This window comes from Anthonomus grandis, chromosome 1, assembly GCF_022605725.1.
Source record: "Anthonomus grandis grandis chromosome 1, icAntGran1.3, whole genome shotgun sequence".
Taxonomy (NCBI): domain Eukaryota; kingdom Metazoa; phylum Arthropoda; class Insecta; order Coleoptera; family Curculionidae; genus Anthonomus; species Anthonomus grandis.
Window position 1 is genome coordinate 54,973,409 of NC_065546.1, and position 19,509 is coordinate 54,992,917.

General features: G+C 35.1%; 2 protein-coding genes across 6 annotated transcripts in view; one reads left to right on the plus strand and one right to left on the minus strand.

Annotated features, from left to right (window-relative positions):
• Positions 1-19,509, plus strand: part of LOC126745737 (G-protein coupled receptor Mth2-like) — a 50,000-nt gene that overhangs the window by 19,446 nt on the left and 11,045 nt on the right. Inside the window, exons 1-7 of one of the 4 annotated variants that reach the window (XR_007663670.1) lie at positions 7,963-8,519; positions 9,574-9,753; positions 9,804-9,882; positions 18,225-18,409; positions 18,468-18,636; positions 18,691-18,891; positions 19,060-19,163. Coding sequence is in view for 3 of the 4 variants with exons in the window: in XM_050453720.1 (XP_050309677.1) it covers positions 7,988-8,519; positions 9,574-9,753; positions 9,804-9,882; positions 18,225-18,409; positions 18,468-18,636; positions 18,691-18,891 (1,346 nt within the window). In the remaining variant the exon portion in view is untranslated. Of the gene's footprint in view, positions 1-449; positions 1,043-7,962; positions 8,520-9,573; positions 9,754-9,803; positions 9,883-18,224; positions 18,410-18,467; positions 18,637-18,690; positions 18,892-19,059; positions 19,164-19,509 lie in introns of those variants that run through there. The other 3 variants (XM_050453728.1, XM_050453720.1, XM_050453733.1) reach the window with 3 other exon arrangements.
• On the minus strand, positions 11,301-15,791 carry LOC126745759 (uncharacterized). 2 transcript variants are annotated; one of them, XM_050453747.1, is made up of 2 exons: positions 15,635-15,791; positions 11,301-15,401 (listed from the first exon to the last, which is right to left on the minus strand). In XM_050453747.1, exon 2 carries the CDS (start codon positions 12,918-12,920, stop codon positions 11,505-11,507), a length of 1,416 nt encoding a protein of 471 aa, XP_050309704.1. In that variant the 5' UTR covers positions 12,921-15,401; positions 15,635-15,791; the 3' UTR covers positions 11,301-11,504. The 2 variants fall into 2 exon arrangements, with proteins under 2 accessions (XP_050309704.1, XP_050309712.1); XM_050453755.1 differs by having other exon boundaries at positions 11,313-15,401.

The following is a 19,509-nucleotide window of genomic DNA, read 5'->3' on the forward strand; positions in this document are numbered from 1 at the left end:
ATGAAAAATCATAGAATATGTCAAAAGATGCTCTTATAACTGTTTTATTGAAGTTTGACGTAATTTCAAACATCTGCTATATTCTAATGTAAGGTTGATGAGGGTCGTTCAAAGGCGAAACGTCGTAAAGTCAATTCGAAAAGGTACCAAAGAAAAAGTGTCATTTATTTTGTTCTGCGACCTTGCAATTTGAGCCATCCGGTATGTTCTAAAATAATATTTAAGTAAATACAAAAAATCTACACTCATGTATCTGTTGACCAAACACATACAAAATAAAATCTAATTTTAATCAGCGATTCTTATAACTGATAATAGAACTTACAGTGGATTTTCGCCGGGCAGTGTAGATCGAATATCCGCACACAAGGCGAAAATCAAACAAACAAAATTCAAGCGAAATACGATGAGCTAACCGACATCACGTTACGAAGCCGTTTTCAGAAATTTCACTTTATCTTAAATGTGATGACAGTGCCACGCCGTCTTATCTATAATCGGGGCAATTCAAGTATATAAACCGCAGTATTTTAAAACATGTCCCCCATCAGGCATCAGAGTATTGCGACAGTGATTTTAATACTATTTTTAAAATGCACTCATCAATCGATCAGTGATAATAATCACAAACGTGATGTTTCGGCGGTAATAAGTGATGCGACTAAAACTCCCCTAAGGAGGTGCTGCACACAAAATGAAACTTTAACAGTGAACGAAAATGGTTCAATAGCATGCCAAGAAGCCTTAATAAAGGTAAATCCAGAAGACGACTTAAGTACGGTCATCGATCAAGATTTGTCTCAGTTTCACATCATTAATGTGCCAAATAAGGATGTTTGCCTTAGCAGTCTGGACTACAGGGTGTTCCTGAATTCACATCTATCCATAGATGCCCAAGGGAATTTAACCTGGAGCGCCGGCTCAAACCCCATCATATTGGCCATGGATAAGTATTGCGCTTCCAATATTGAAGGGAAATTGGCGGTGTTGGCATGCATTCAAGCCGATAAGCAGGCGGAGAATTGGCTTCTTACCGGCTCCGGTAGGTGTCAAAACATTTCAGTCATATCTTGATTTCAAGCGATTTAAAGGTAACTTTTTATTGGATATTGCGCTAACTTGAACGCGCCAATTATTACTAGGGGGACAGATAACAGGTAATAAGATGAATATATGTTCTAAAGGCGTATGAATGTTTTGAAAAGTTTTGTTATAGGCCACGCCCAAATTTAAAATAGTAAAGATTTATTTTACGTAATAGGTGCGAAAAGACAACCTTATACAAGGTGTCCCGTATCAGTATGTTCAAATTTTAAACCTCATTTTAAGTAAAAAAAAAACGCAAAACTTGTAGGTCCATTTTTATTTGTTTCAAAGTTACTAAGTTTTAGAAATAAAAGAACTTTCACCATTTGTAACAAGAGTTTAATTGGTTTCAAACTAACATAACCTTAAAAATAAACTAAACATTAACTCTTTGGAAAAATATCAAACTTAAAACAAAAAAAGAACAATGACTCTTTTGCCCCAAGTTATAGGGGTAAGTGAGTCACCCACATGGGGCAAGTGAGTCCGAATGCTAATTAATCAACGACAATTGTCACAAACATAATTATTAGTACCTGGCTCATTATCGGAACAATCCTCAGGTAACCAGGCACCACATTGCATGCACATTATCCGTTCTTCATAACAAGTGTCTTCGTAGGTCTCATGACAGTAAATTTAATGCATAATGTGTTTTTCTCTTCGTCCGGCATTGTTTTTATGTTGTGTTGTTTCTTTTCTGCTCTTGACGTGGCACTTTGCTTCTTTTGCTTAGAAATTCCTTCTTTTAATTTTTTTCCATTACTAGTACTTGTCCCTGCTTTGTCGTCTAGTTTCTTTTTTACTTGCTTAGCTTTCACTGGTTTTAATTTTTCTTCCAATTGATCTTTGTAAGGAGAACTGGTTATTATTTTAGATCCTTCTATGCGCCTAGATTTGGATTTGGCATTTTCTTTCTTTTGAGAGGGTTTTAGAACTGGGCTTAAAGTTGAAACTGAAACATAACTACATGATGGTTCCTCTTGTTCAAAATTGTTTACTAATTCTTTAGAAGTACTCTGGATATCATCTTTTCTCAACAAGACTTCCTCACTTATTGCGGGACCCTCGACGGGATTAATGTTTTCTGTCCTACATTCCTTTTGAAGAATGTTCTCGGCTGGCGCAAAGTCACTGTCTTGAAACACATCTGGATTATATGGGTAGATTCCTGTTTTTTCAAAACCCCTGATAATATTTATTGGTGTAAAAGCCTTAATAAGCGCATTTTTAATAATAGGAGCCATATCATATTCTGTGATCCTAGAGCCTGGATGATTTGTATGCCAGTGATCCATTTCTCCTGCCAGATGCAACTTATTTGATGTATGAGGAGGTAAAGTTATAATAGAAACTCCTGATTTTCTAGCCAGATTCACTAAATTAATGGACTTATGACTTGAATGTCCATCTAGTATCAGTAGACGTGGACAATCTGTTGTTGTTTTGGTGCAGCCTATAAAATAATTTAAAAATTTGATAAATAGGTCAGCATCCATCCAGTCTGATGGAGCAGGAAATTCTACTGCTACCCCAATCGTTCTTAAAATATAAAAATTTAAATCTTGAAAAGATAGATAAATGTGGCAACATTCTAAGCATAACGCGGTATTAAGCAAATATAAGGTTATAGTATGCACTTCATACAATATTAAGAAAATGCCTTTAAATTGGGGAAAATCCTTATTGATTTCTCTTAAAGTATTATAAAAAAACACGCAAAATTTAAAAAATGTTAATATTTACCCTAATTTTACTAATTTTGAGCTAAATGCTTAAGGACACAATACGCGCTAATAGACATGTACACTACATGACTACACTGATCATTGTCGTGCTATGATGCCGGTTGCTCGACATATATCTAGAAACGCACTTGCCCCACTCTCCCCTAATCCTACAAATAAGTTCCTAAAATAAACAAAAACTACTAAATTTTTTTTCGGAGATCACAATAAATACTAACGAATTTGTTTTATTATGATAATCAGGGCAGCTATTTCCGGTTTCTTAGTGAGTGACTAAGATCATCAAAATGCCCTACCGATTTTCTTGACATGCATTTTGTGTATATGGCTACTGTAACGGCAGTGCTCGTCAAGCAGTTATCGAATATGAACATCGTTTTCCAAATAGGCGCATTCCTCATTACAGAACATTTCTGGAAGTACCCAGACAATCTTGGGAATGCGGACTGGGTGATTATTATTTCGATCGAGCGACCTTGTTGCAAGAGATCCAACTATCAGGGTACGTCGAATCTTTACCCGAGTCGGAGTACCGCGAATGACTGCTTGGCGAAATTTAAACCGTGAAGGCTTACATCCGTATCATTATCGTAAGGTATAAGGTTTGCTTGGGGAAGATCTTGTCTAGTTTATTCTAACTGGATATTAAGACAGTCCTGTCTTAATTATCATTTCTGCTTAACAAGGCGTGGTATTATGAATCTGAGAAACCTGCATAGGTGGGAATCAGAAAATCCAAGAGCTGTACGTCCTTGTATTTTCAACATGAATTTTCTGTTAACGTTTGGGCTGCTTTAATCGATGACTTATGTTGATTGGTCCTGTTTTGCTTCCTGCAAGGTTGAATGCGGAGAGTTACTTACAGTTTCTTATGAAAGAACTGCAAGGACTTTTGGAGGATGTCCCACTGAATAGTAGTCTAAACATGTGGTTCCAAATGGATGGGGCTCCACCGCATTTCGGAATTGCTGTACGAAACTAGGTTACGGCCCACTATCCAAGATGGATTGGTCGAGGTGGTTCTGTTGCTTGGCTACCTAGATCACCCAATCACAATCCCCTTGATTTTTATTTATGAGGGCACATGAAATATTTGGTCTATGCGCAAGTTTTAAATACAAGGGCTGAGTTATTGGACCGTATTCAGCAAGCTGCTGAACAAATAAGACGAAACAGTGGTCAAATACGGATAACTACGTCATCATCATACGTTGGCTTATGGGCACAAGCCTGCATTCAATAAGGCGGTGGTCAATTTGAAAATATAGTCAATTTACCTTTTTTTAATAAAAACATTTTTCATTTACTTTAAAAAATAATTTTTTGCTTGGTCGTGTAACTTTGAAACAAGTAAAAAGGGGGACCTACAAGTTTTGCATTTTTTTTAACTTAAAATGAAGTGTACTTTTTTAAACATAACAAATTTGAACATAACGATACGGGACATCCTGTATAGTATAACCAAACATCTGAGAAACTCTTTATTAATCAGTATACTGGTAAGATCATGCTTCGACAAAACGGTGGCAGAAACATACTTGTTGTTCGTAATAGAATTAATAAAATAAATGTGATGGTACTAGATTGTAACGAAATTCAAGAACACTCCTAGAACACACTTTCTCTAGTAATAGTAATACACTTTTATGTCAGGCTCACACTCTTTTGTTTATTGACAACGTCAAACCTTATACCTAACTCGCATTGATTGTCGTTTAATTGTTTGTAAGGTAAACATTAAAACTGATTAAAATCAACTGATTAAAACACCAACAATCTCAAGAGAATACTGACAGTCAAAGCAAGCAAGTATACAAACTCTAGAAAATTTAAACTACCCGAGTTAACCATAAAACCTTAATAACCTCAATTGGTGTCCAAATAAGTCTCCTAAACAAGATGAACTACTAAAAACTAACCACTATAGGTGAAAATAATACACTAAACTTAAGCAGAACCCTAAAGAAACTTAAACTACAAAATAAGATCAAACCAGTACAAAAACCATGAGATTAATTAAAATATTTAATTCTTTATTACACTGCTCCTCCCTTAAGTTTGATCGTCCTGATCTAATTAATACCTCCAGGGCTACCTGGAGTGAGGATAAGGGGCTACTAGCCGAAATATTTTTATAATTATTGTCATCTTCGTTGTCGAGTGTTGGTGGATCCGGTACACCCCATCGCTGATTTTGGTGACCACATGAAATGGACCTTCCCAATCCATATGGAGCCTTGGTCACTTGCCTTTCATCCTCTGTGGATTATATAATCAAATCCTGTCTCCAGGGTTAAAACCAGTAGAATTCGCCTTTATTACATAACGCGAGTTCGTCGTGCTTCTTCATGGACTATTTGCAAACGCTCTTGTAGATGATCGAAGTACTTCTGAAGGGTTTTACCCTTATCGGAGTAATAATGTCCAAAGGTAATCGAAGCTTATCACCGAAGAAAACTTTTGCCTGGCTCTTTCCATAAGATCGTGGGCAGAAGAACGAGATGCCAATAAGAATTGTTTTATATACTTAAAGCTTATCACAATTCGCAAATAGGTTTGAAAAGTGCGATTAAATCTCTCAATCGTTCCATCAGACTGGGTGTAAAGGGGTTGTGCGGGTCTTATTGATTCCCAGCAACTGGCTTACTCGTTGTAATAATGTGTATCTCTGGAGACACCAAATAGGCATATCCAGTTGTGAAATAGGACTTCAGGTAATGTGGTTGTTTTCTGGTTTGGACTGAGATAAACCTCGGTTCACTTACTAAAGTAATCCATACCCATAAAAATATATTCCGAAGCTGCCAGTAGCGAAACGTCCTGGGCAATTCGTTTAAAGGGTGCACCAAGAAGACACCGCATCATTTTCCCTCTGGTCTGTGTTCTTGAGTCTTGGCTTAATAAAAATTTGCTCACACTGTCGGAATCATCGTTCAACATATTCACGACTGTTCAGCACGCCCATGGACAGCTTCAAGAATCCGTTAAATCCTTCTAAAATCCGTCTAGGAAGGACTCAGATATGTCTTTTCCAACTATACGCTCTCCCAGACTCTTTTTAATAATCCATCTTGTATAACCAACGAATGCATTGATCCCAGTCAGCTTTTAGTTCTGGAGATTTGTGAGAAATATCTTTGCATTCTGGTTTTGAAATTTGTTGACTTCAGCTCATAAATAAGACCAAATACTGGATCATCACACTGATCCTGGATTATACTAGCTGCGTACCATTTTTCAGGACTGTCAATGTTAATACGATGGACAAGAAAATATTTCTGGCTGTTTTAAAGAAGCATGGCCAAATCCAAGAATAAATCGTTGACGATACAAATATTAATGTTTAAGCTTTTAATGTTTAAAAGTTTGTTCAGGAATCGTATATGTTAAAATTGAAGATTTCGTTTTAAGAGCTAAAAATAATATCTATACACGGGAGCTTTTTAGCTTTTGAAACATTTCTTCATATGTATGTACATTTACTCATCTTCTGTGATATGTGCAAAGGCCCTTGTGTTTACTGGGTTAAGATGGCCAGTTTTTGATTGCTTCTACTTTATCTGGATCAATCTTAATACCATTTTCTGATATTATATTGTCAAGGTATCGACTTTCTATTTGAAATAAATAAAATTTTTTAGGACTTAGTTGAAGGTGGGTCTCTCGGATATTCTTTAGGTGATCTTTAAACGTTTTTCCCAGTATAATGATGTAACAGTTTTCCTAAGACTTTCAAAGATGGATGGGGCACTCCAGGCACCAACTGCCAAAGTCCTGTTTTAGTCCAGAACATAGTATTTTCCTTATCTTCTGCTATTATTCACTTTTGAGATCCAGTGTTGAAAACCATTGAAGCTGATAGCTGGTCCAGGATGTCGTCACTTTCTGGAAGGAGATAACTGTGTTTCTTGATAATATCATACAGTCACCGATAGTACACACAAAATCTGGTAGATCCTTTTTCTTTACTAGCACAAATAGATATGCCCAAGGACTCTGAGCTTACTTATCTACGTATAACTCTTTGTGTCCTAATTTCTTGAAGTTGAGGAAACTTCACCTTGTTTAGCTCGTGATTGTTCATGATCAAGTAGGTGCTTGTTTTATATGAGCATTATCTCCAGTGTTGATTTGATGCTGCACGAAATCAGTACCTCCCAGGTAGATGATATGTTTTCTTTTATAGTGCAACGAAAACATATCTTAATTTTCTTCAATAAGACGTCGTAATTTAATACTCTGTTCTATGGTCAAATTCGCAGTAGGTTCTTCAAAAAGTTTTGTAAAAATATAGGAATAAGTCTGCTTGAACTTAATCTAATCCTAATATAACATCATCAATAATTTCTGCTACTAATACTTGCTGCTGGAATGTTGTTAATCCAATAATCGGGAAACTCTGCAGTGAGTTGCGACGTTCGGTTTCACGATGGTATGACTGGATACTGGATCCAACACCACCTCACATTCACGGCCGCATATTTTTTCCCAGTATTACCAAGGTCTCTTTAGGACGTGGTACCCGGATAGTTTTTATACGTGGGGCTTGGTAGTACCCACGTTAAACGTCAGTGCCCCTCTTCATTACACACAGGCGAAATCAGCTCTTAGGTTTTCCAGCTAAAATGACTCTATGACAATAATAAAGTCAACGTAAACAGTTTAAATAAACTTAACTAATCTATTTAGACTACAAAATAAGAACAAAACAATACAAACACTATAAAAATATAAAAATTAACGTATTTACATTTTAACAATATTTGATATTGAACAAAATGCTAAAATGAAATTAGTCACTTTTCACGTTTTTACGTCAACAATTATTTTATTATAAACCTTTTTTAACGATTTCCGTGCGAAATGACACTGTATATTTTAAGGTTAAAACACTCCCTCAAAAAACGTTATTTGTCACAAACGAAATCTGTATTACCTACAAGGCCTTGCATTCGCTCAGGTATATTTTTTTGCTACAAATCGAACTGCATCAATGAGTGGAACAATGATGGGTTGAAGACCAACTGGGCAATGACTACAGTTGGTCTGCTGTAAAATTCTTCTAATTTGTTGATAACGTGTGGTGTAAAAATTCCATACAACCTGCCACTTTTAAGAGATTTAGTATTTATGTTTTGCTTACATCTAATATAATGTGCCTATTACTTTCCATGTTGGTAAAGTTATTGCTTACGGTGTTCTTATTCCAGACATGCCAAAGTGAAGATTTATGTAGTGTGATTAGCCATACAAACCGAACGACTTACTCGACGAAAAGTCAGGAAAATTGCGGTTGTGCGGAAACTCGGTGCATAAGAAAGTGTTGCAAACTAGGTTTCGCTTTACAAAAAAATAAGATTTGTCTAAAACGAACTTCCGATGAACCCTTTCAAGTGCCCCTGTACATTAAGCACACCAGTTTTTCCACAATATTATCCGGCCGTAATATAAGCCGTTTCAAAGTGGGCATATTAAAGTGTAAATTTTTTAAACTGGATCGTGATAATCCCGAGGACGCGTTTTTTATCCAAGAAAATGGTGACTTATGGATGCCGAGCAATGGGAAAAGTTACGGGAATGGGGAATATTGTTTGGACGAGCGGAACGGACTGACAGCCTTCGTTTGTTTCGATAACAACAGTTCCGAGTTGCAGGAAGTCCTTGCTGAAGATGCCGAATCTACCGGTATGACTCTCCCTCTATCTAAAAATGTTTTTGGGTAAATTAATTAACCTTAATTTTATGCCCTTCATAAAGCAGCATGCCTCGGCCATTTTATTATTAGCCCTTACTGGCTAAAATGCTTTTATCTTTGGCAATTAATTTCTTCCCTAGGGTGTCTGGGTCTATTAGGTCATTCGGACAATATCCATCACCATAAATAGGTTTTTTTTCTGTTTAATTATTACGGCTTGAATTAAACGATTTGAAGTAAAAAATATGTTTTTTTTAATCAACCTGTAAAGGAAAGGGTCATGGAAAGGAAAGGACACAGAGGTTTAGCTGTTTTAGAACGGTGAAAGAGATAGCGCAACAGATTTAGCAGTGTTAGAAAGAGGCATAAGTTTATACCTGCTCAATTAGGTTGCTTTCAAGAAATTGGTTCACGGGTCCTTGAAGACAAACTTATTTGTTTTTCGTTAAGTTACCTAATTATTTTTCTTACATGCGGCATATCGTTAGAAAGACTATTAACTAGAGAATTTTTTTTAACACATTTTAAAACTTCACAACTTTTTTTTATTATTATTTTTTCCATTGTAAAGTTGACGTAACATTTTTTTTCTATTGATTTGAGGAAGTTTGTTACTCTACTATTAGTTTCTCTTTAAATATTTTTCTCAGTTATTACCTAAATCTGAATGAGACAACACTAGTCTTTAAAATAAAATTAATTGTGCGCCATTTTGGCCAAAAATTAAACAAAAATTGAAGGTTAAAGTAAAAAAACGGGGAAAGTCTAACAAAAAAAGGAAAAAATATATTACTCCTTAAATGTGAGGAAAAACGAAAAAATACTATGCGTTAAATAGCCAGTAACCTCACCTATTCACCATTTCCGTTTGGCTACTCACCTTCCAACACCCTGTATAAATAATATGCACATATATACAAAAAGTGATCCTCAATTGATATTGAAATTGTTAATTGTAATAAGAATATTGCTTAACTTTTACATAAATGTGCTAAATGCCCCTAAAGTTGATTCTCTCTAAAATGCTAAATTTGTTTGTTTCAGGAATGCTCATCTCCATGCCATTCCTGGCAATCACGTTCATAGTATATGCCCTGCTGCCGGACAAGAATTTGTACCAGTATGCCTTAATGATTTATGTACTTACACTGTTTTTGGCTTATCTACAATTAGTGCTGATAAACTATATAACCCTTATTGAAAACGAGGCATGCATACTTATAGGTGAGTTTTTCATATAGCTCGATATCGTGGATAACGTTGTTAATTTTTAGGATATTTGACACTGTTCTCGTTCACCACCTCTTTTTTCTGGTTGAACGTCATTTGTTTTGATATCTGGTTCACTTTCAGGTAAGCAAACATAAAAAGAAATTCAGTGTTTCGATGATTGCTTATTTTTTTAGATGATATGTTTTTGTAGAGAAAGTAGGAAATATTCCTGCAGCATTTAAGAGTAACTCAAAAAACAAAATATGAGTTACTTAAGTAAAATGTGACAGATTTGTAAAATAATGTCGCGGGTGGTTAATTAAAAGCACAGTCATATAAATACATTTGGTTGAATGTGCACTTTGCAAATCGCATCGATTGATTGTGGGAAAACTATAATTAGAACAAATCTCAAAATGTGACAATATACTAAAGTTGATAGGGGCCAGTCGGTTAAAATACCTATACCTTCTTTGCTGTACGTATATGTAGATAAATGTCATATATCCCGACATGATTTCCTAAAAGTTTAGAATTTCAAGAAATCAAAGAAAAAATCAAGAAAAAATTTTATCTAATAAGGGTTTTTTAAATAGAAGGAGTTTATCAATCTGTTTTGACCTATGGAGTTTTGGTTTAGGGAGTCTCAACAATGTTTACTTTATACAACTAAAAATAGTTAAAAATTATACATAAAAACGCTAAATTGGACCCATCAGAACATTTGTAATTACATATATGAACATCCAAATACTTGCTGCACTACTAGGACATATTCACAACACTAGAGTCAAACATGATAAACAAAGTTTACTTTCTTTAGTAATAATAATTCAAACTATGAGTACATCAATTATATTGGTCCAAAAGCACAAAATATATTAGACCTTTATATTCTATAATGACCTACAGAAATATTAATTCATTGAGAGAATAAATTCTCAAACGGATTCCATTTTTCAATCGTTCCAATTATGCTCTTTGGATAAGGGCTAGCGCTGTGATAATTATACTGTGTGATTCGGGATGAATGCAGCATTCACCCATTCAGGAAATGTTATGTCAGAGTGGGTGCATCTTTCTCGGATCGCATGATACCAATAAAGCACAGCATTTGTTCATCTCTAGTAGTGATTTGACTTTATATATATAGTGAGTAGGGAAGAACGCACCAGACTCCAGGTGAGTATTATGCACGTGAATATAGTTTAAAAAAAACCATATGTTCTTATGCTTTAAAATATAGCGTTATTACAAACAAACAAACAAACTTTTCTACATTAACATGGTTTTAATAATAGCTTTGCTTTAACAATTTGCTTTAACAGCTTCGTTTGCGAAGGGCCCTTGTCGCTTTTCTAAGTAATTCATGCCTTTGACAAACACTGCCGAATTTCTAATGCCTCGAATTAGGGTCGATCTCTGTGTACATGCCATTTTTAAACCAGCTCCATAAACAATAGTCCAGTGATGTGAGGTCTGGAGATCATGGAGGCCAACTAATAGGACCATCGGAACCAATTTCTAGTTCTGGTAACTTTTCGACTTACATGAATATTATTGATAGTATTATGAATGTTGCTTAATCCGTAAAAAGTATGCGCAATACAACAGGACGACTATTATTTATCAAATCACAAAATTTCATATGCATATGCCTAAAATAAATCAGTCAGTTTTTTGATGAAAAATAAAAATCTAATTTTAGAAATACTCAAAAAATTTATTACCAAAACTAAATTAAACATTTTGGAAATTAAAAACTAATCGCTGTCGCAGTTTATACACATATAATATATACTAGTACCCGGAGTGCACCTTAATTGAGCCCGTTTTTTGCAATTGGAACACTGTATCCATTCTTTACCCGGAACACTATCTGTAAATGCTGCTAGGCACATCAGACATAAACATTCATCATCTTCAGACTCAGATGATGGCAATGGGGAAAAAGATTTCTTATTTATTTTATGCTGTTTTATGTTCTTGGAAAACTTGTTTTCTTTTTTTCGAGCAACGACTCCTAGAGTCTTTCCATCGTTTGAATGTGAAGAAGTAATATTGGACCGTCGTTCTTTAGTTTTCAGTAGTGCGTAGGACCTACCTGAGTAGGACACATCTGTTAAAATAGCTTTTTTAGCAGCTTCTTTCTTCTTTTTGTCTACTTTACCAGAACTTTTCATTTTCCTTTGTTCTTCAGCAAGTGCTTCTTTTTCCGACGTGTCTGTCAAAATCGCGCAAGCTCTCTTCTTTCTCTGGTTTTGTGTTTTTCTTGGTCCTGCCTTAGGCAAAGGCCGCAAGCCTTCAGATGAAAAAACTCCAGTAGATGTAGATGGTATGGCGTTGTCATCAGGTGTTTCTGGAGCTATGGTTTGGGAAGTGCTGGCAGAAATGTCTTCTATCGACGGCGGCTGAGATATAGATTCGGGAACTGGACGATCAGTCACATATGATGGCGCGAAATCTGTATCAGAAAATATATCACGATTATAAGGATATATACCCGTTTTTGAAAATCCATTTATTATATTGGAACTTGTAGCTCCTAATGGTAAAGTTGTGGCAACAATTTTTGGTATTTCGTATATGCTAATTGTCTGTCCGGGGTTGTTACGAAGCCATGCATCCTGGGCAGAAGCCAAATACTTCTTGAAAGGCCCGAAGACTGACACGTCCAGTGGCTGAAGTTTGTGGGTGCAGTGTGGTGGGAATGAAAGCATTACCACTTCGTTGTTCTTTGCATATTCTACGGTCTTAATTGATAAATGTGATGAATGATTGTCCAGTAAAAGTAAAACAGGAGACTGTTTAGTAGGGCTTGTATGTTTAACGAAATGCTTCATAAAATCATAAAATTCTAAATCAGTCACCCAACCACTTGCATTTCCTGCACCGATGCATTCTGGAGGACCGTTTGAAATAAAATAGGGTTTAAATTTTTTTCTGGGAAAGACAAACATGGGTGGTATTGTATTCCCTATTACTGATACGGCGGTAATTAGGGTTACATTAGTTCCACGCTCTCCTGAAGTAACAGCACCTATGTTTCTTTTTCCCTTCGCTGCTACTATTTTTGAAGGTTTTGTTATTGTAGACACGCCCGTTTCGTCTGTGTTCCAAATTTTTGATAGCGAAAATTTATATGTGTCCATAACGTTGGCAAGTTTTTCGAAAAACATATTAACATTATGTTTATTGAACGAGGTTGCTCTACCTAAGCTTGTCGGTTCTGGTTTTCTTATTGAGAGCTGAGGGTTTCTCTTTAAATAAGCCGTCAACCAGTCCTTTCCTGCTATTTTATTTATCTTCCAAGGTTCAGGAACGTTTAAGTTATATTTTGTTGCACATTCGAAGGCTAGGCGTCTATACTCTATTTCAGAAGTGTGTAGAGCAATAAAACCTCATTAGGTATGCAAAAGTGGTACCTGGTGATCCACCAATATTTTATGCCACTACCTTAGTTGGGTATTAGTTTCAATGTAAAATTCTTTCTTTTCGTTGATTGCAGGTAGTGCCACCCGGTTTTGGGTCAATTTATGAGTTTTGCCCATTGTTACCCACTGATAAACATTGAAAACGGTTCGCCAAAAGCGTGCAACTGGGACTTGTTTTTTACCTTATAATTAATGTACTTAAATGCTATTTTATTTTAGAAAGTTACTTTTGTTTAAATGGAATAATATATTTTTTTCACAAATTTATTGAACATAATATGTAGAGTAAAACAGTTGAAAATGTCACTTTTGGATCTGGCACTTTTTAAACAGTGTATAACAATTTTAAATTATAATAGATTGTAGTCTTCTTCGTCATCTGACGAACTGTCATCACCTCTTGACATTATAATTAAAGGATCGACTGTCTGATCGATGAGGTTGTCAAGATCCCACATTTTGTCCTCTTGCTTAATTACATGCTGGACTGCTTTTCGCCAATTCTCTGGTGTCGCTTCCGTAATGGCTTGATCAAACAGTAGCTTAACATCTTTCATTTTAAAAGTCGTGTTTTGTCTTGCTACAAATCCTTTTACCTGCGCCCATATCAGTTCTATAGGATTTAGTTCGCAATGATATGGCGGTAAGCGCAGTACAGTTATATTATATCTTACACGGCGTATTTCATGAAACGAGTTTTGTGTAAGTTTGCTATTGCCAGCAGTTCTTTTTTTATCAAATTTGCTTCAAACGCAATACCTTTTGCAGTCAGCCAATCGATAATTTCTTGCTTTCTCCAACTTGAAGTTGGCGTCTTCTCTATTCGCCGTGAATATGCGTTATCCATAACCACCACCGAATTAGCCGGAAGAAATTTTATCATTTCACCAAAATAGTCCTCGAAAACGTCTGAGTTCATGTCTTCATGGTAATCTCCTGTGCGAGTCGACTCAAAGGTTAGCAGACCTTCTTTTAAAAATCCCTCTTCGCTTCCAATATGTGTGATTATAAGTCTTTTTCCTTTTCCCGAAGGTACTTTAATACCCGTAGACAGGCCTTCTATGAAAGCTTGGCGAGCACTGGTTATATTTTTGTCTTGCCACATTTTTTGGACTATATAACCTTCGTTAATCCACGTCTCATCAAGATAAAAAACTTTATTTTGCTCCCTGCGGTACTGCTTGATACTTCTCAAGTATTGTCGTCTCCAACAAACAATTTCGTCGCTCTCCAGTAAAAGTGCTTTGCGGTTATGCTTTTCCCAGGCAAAATCCATATTTTTTAAAGTTTTCCATAAAAGTTTTCTACTTATCAACGGAATACTGTCATCTCGGCCAAGCTCCATTAAAATTTTGTCTAGGGTGGGTATTTCCTTTTTAAAATAAAAAGAGTGAACTTTTCTTCGAATTATACATTTAGCATTTTCATCAAGGACTTTTGTAGGTCGTCCTGGCTTTTGCTTGGGAGATTCCACTTGACCTGCTACTTTTCTTTCCCGCAACAATTTGAAAATGGTGGACTTTCCAATTCCACTCATTCGAGAACATTTTTCAACAATATCTTGCACAGTAAAACTAGGGTAATCGTGTTTTATGCAATCATGTACATTTAAAATAATAACTTTTTCACTCAGCGATAGTGGAGAATTTTTAGTACATCTTTTCGTTGGACTGAATACCTCCATTTTTTAAATATTGGGATAATAATATTGTGATTACACTACAGCGTAGCAGTGACTACTAACGTTTAAAATATGATTTAAAAGTATTTATAGTCTGTATATATTATTACCTGACCCCATTTTTGCATGTTACAAAGCGTTAAAAGATAGGTACCTATACAAAAGGATTAAAAGTATTTATTTAGTATTTAATCTCTTTCAAAATAAAGGCATTTAATCCGTGAAAATTAAATTCATAAATATTATAAGTACCTGCGCCTATGAACTACCACGAAATGTAGCCAAACAGAACGGAATTCCCCATTTTATTGCTCTATACACTTCTGGAATAGAGTATAACATCAATTGGCGATAGACCATAAAAAATGGATGCCAATTTGAGCAAGTAATCTTTAAGAACGTCTTCTTGCTCTAAAGAAAAAACTTGACGAGATGCAACATATCCCATTGTTACTTCGTCTGGTCCATCTCCACTCTTTAATTTTTTTATATATCGGCCCAGTGTCGTTCGATCAATTCCAAATCGTCCTCTTGTAAGTACGCATCTGAAAATAAAACAGGAATATAGCAAAAATATTATTTTATACATAAAATAAAACAAATACATGAAAGGGGGTTAGTTGAGCCACGTCTCAACTTGCCCCGTCAATTTTGGCTCAACTAACCCCACACACGTTTTTCGAACAATTCAACATATAATAAAAAATTTATTTAGAACTGTTATTTTTTAACTAAATATTATTAAAATAACACGGTTATAAACAAATATTGTACTTACTTTGAAGTCCAGAACCTTAAAATAACGAAGTAGGACCAAAAACACATTCAATATCGATTTTTTACTTTCGCGTGCAAAAATAGAAAATTGACGATACCTCCGCTTTAATTGCTGGCGATCAACTAAATTCATGAGATAAACAAATACGGCCGGTCTACGTAGCTTCGTGTTCACTCGGATTCCTTAAAAAGTGTTAGGTTTTTGTCATATGGTGCGTGAATCAACTAGCCCCGCCCTACCCTACTCTTGAACAGTAGCTGTAGCATTCCCTTTACAAAAGCCGTATTTTTTTTTATACGATTTTAATCGTACAAACTCGAAAATAAACGCGTCATTGACACTGACACTAATACAGATGTCAAAACAACAAAACGGACGAAACAATCGGCACCTACGGCATTTCTGATAAACTATTTAATAAGTTATTAAAATAATTATATACGGCTTATATAAGCAGAAAAAACATGAACAATTACGCTATTATTTAAAAACAATTAAGAATTGGATAAGAACATATGAATTTTTTAAAATTATTTCCACGTGTACAGTACTCACCTGGAGTTTAATTTATCCCGGAAGTGTGATTGTGTCAGATTTGTGATTTATATATTCTATAATATTATAGGAATTTAAAATGATTTTTTATTTTATTCTAGATCATTTGCTTCTCTCAGCCATTCGAAGTCTTTTTTCTTTTATTTCAGTCATTTTAAGTCTCTTCCTTCTTTACTGTGATTGTCTAGACAAGGTTCTAGGAATAGTAGTAGCTAAAACATCTAATGCAGGAATTGGAATAGTATATTACTAGACTTCCTTAAGCCCATCGATAATAAAGTCGTACCAGACGTCATGCCCACTTAGCCGATTTCACAACTCTGGTACAAATTGAAATCGACCTTTTCTATTGTCCTCTATTACCACTTTAACAATTAATTTTTCATCTTTTAAGTCATCCAGGGATATGAAATAATAATACTGTGTTTATTTTGTAAATCATATAAAACAATCCGATACATAAATATATATAATATTAATTTTGTCATTAATTTACAAAAGGGAGCCAAAAACAATTAAAACAAAGATCAAGTCTGACTCCGAAAACAAAAAAAAAGAATTCAAAAACAAATATACAATTGAAAAATATTATATACTAACACTGTTGCCCGCAGAAAAATAAGCAAAACGTACAAAAAGAAATACTTATATACATACATACATATTATAAACCTTAATCAAAGCATCACATAAGACGTAAGCAAACACAATGCTACTAAGCAGTAATTTTATCTTTTTTTTTAAAGAGAGCCCTCTGATAAAGGTTTTAGATCTGTAGGAATGTCACTATAAAGCTGATAAAAGTTATAAGAGAAAGATTTCTGAAAAAACTGGTCTTGTGAGGTGGTGTCGTAATTAACCCTTTAAATCTTAAATTTAAGTTATGAACGTCTAGAAACGTATCATCCATTTTTCTCTAAGAGACCAAACGAAAACAAAAATAAAGGTAAGGACATAAAGTCACGGTCTCATCCAATCTATATAATTTCTTAAAAAAGCTTAAAAGCTATACGTGTTTCGCTCCTGTCGGAGCATCATCAGGCCTACAACATCAGTTGTAATGTGATCTGTGTAGGTCTAGGCCTGATGATGCTCCGACAGGAGCGAAACACGTGTAGCTTTTAAGCTTTTTTAAGAAATTATATAGATTGGATGAGACCGTGACTTTGTGTCCTTACCTTTGTTTTTGTTATGAACGTCTGTTCGGTATTTAATCTTCACTAGCAAGTAAGGAGGACACTTATTAATTATAATTTTTTGAAATAAAACCAAAGAATTTAATTTGCGTTTCTTCGTCATATTTAACCAGTTACAACAGTCTTTTAGTTTATGAGAGACCGGCTCGTACTTTCTAATTCCATAGATGTACCTTAAACAAGATTTTTGTACCCGTTGAATCTTTTGTATTTCACTGAAATCCAGACAAGGTGACTAAACCAAATCACAAAAGCTAAAATGGCTCAAAACTAAAGTGTTAGTCAGCTTAATTTTTAAACATTACGATAGTGAATGCCTGTGAGGATAAAGTAACTTCAGTGCGGTATATGCCTTTTGTAGACAGGTTTTAATATGGAATTTAAAGCGCAACTCGACATCCAGATACAACCCTAAACTTTTTGAAACTTTCTCACAAGATAAAGAATCATCACCTATACTTATGGTTATAAGAGATTCAACACTCTCCTTGTTTCTACCAAAAATCATAAGTTTTGACTTAGATGGGTTAATAAGAAGATTACGATGACTTGAAAATGATAACAAAGTATTTAGATCCTCGTTTATGACTAATGTTATGAAATAATTTTCCAATTTAATTTGAAGCCATGCTCTTCCAGTTATTTCACGCTTATTCTGGATTGTCGGGAAAGCATCTCATTGACCTAAATGGGAATTTTTATGATTGAAAATTTAGGGGGTTTTTCACTCTTCAGGCTCCACCACTGATCCCAGCAATTAAAGCATTATAGCCAAAAGACCCCAAAACTGTAAAATTACTACTTTAATTTTATCAAAAAATTTTTTCTGTTAATTTTAGTCGTGGAAGAAGCATAGTGGGAGGAAGACGTAGTTCAGAAATAAAAAAACTTGGTTTCTACAGCATTTACGCTTTCGGAGTCCCTTTGGTGCTAATCATTCTGGTTTACCTACTCCAGACGGAGTTCCTGGACCCCTTATCGATTCACAACCCGAAAATCGGCAAAGGAAAGTGTTTTTTGGAAAGTACGTTAAAACGTCAAAAATTGATTTTTTAAATAACTGATAACTGCAATATTTACAGCCGGATGGCCCAGTTTATGGTACTTATACTTGGAAGCCGGGTTGATAATAATTGCGAATCTAGTCTTCTTCAGTTGGACCGCCGTCAGTATCAGAAAAGTGAAGAAGGAAACCGCGATGTTGAAGCATAACGACAGCAAGAGGCACGCATACGAGAAAAGCCAGAAGAAGTATAGTTTTTTTTAATTATATGAAAATATCAAAATTAATTAAGTGCATTCCAGGTTTAATTTATTTATAAAGCTAGCCTTTGCAATGGGGATCAACTGGAGCACTGAAATAATCTCCTGGTTCGTAAACTGGCAAACCGACAGCGCTTATTCCAAAATCTGGATCGTCACTGATTGCGTAAACGCCCTCTATGGCGTCTTCATTTTCTTTATATTCGTTTTCAAAAAGAAAACTTGGAGGTTATTGAAGAGGCGGTAAGTGACCATATCAGTTTTGAATTTACACATGTGTACATAGCTTATTGTCTGTTTTTTTTTATGTGTGTATGCGTGTGTGTAAGTGATAACTGAATGAGCAGGCAGAACACCATCAGGCAGTTGAGGAAGGCCCTTTTTATACTATTTCTGCCAAAATTGTTTTAGTTTTTTGGGTCAAGTGATTCCGATAAGCGAATAGGAGAGTCTAAATGTCCAGTTCCATGTTTGTGTTGTCCCAATTTTAGATTTTATCGGAAGACCGCTTACAGGTAATTGTTCCAATGCATTAATACCCAATGGGGGATACGTAAGTTTAGGAAGATATAAATTTGGTGTTTCTCGTGGCATTTACCGGGGTTTCCAATAGGTAGGGATGATATGTTTTTGAAATGAGAGAAACGGTAATAAAAATGAACGAAAAATGGAACAAGTACACTCAAAATTACAACAAATTAATATAATATTTCTTGAACTTGAAAAAACTATAGGGGAATCTAAAAAACAATAATTACTGGACAACTGACTAAAGTAAAATCTCTATTGTTGTGACGAATTCATAATGAGTTATAATACAATATTTACTTGAGGTATAATAGATTTTTTATATCCCTAGGA

Bases quoted from the DNA above. Each gene is read 5' to 3' on its own strand.
- LOC126745759 (XM_050453747.1), bottom strand. From the start codon at position 12,920: ATGTTTTTCGAAAAACTTGCCAACGTTATGGACACATATAAATTTTCG.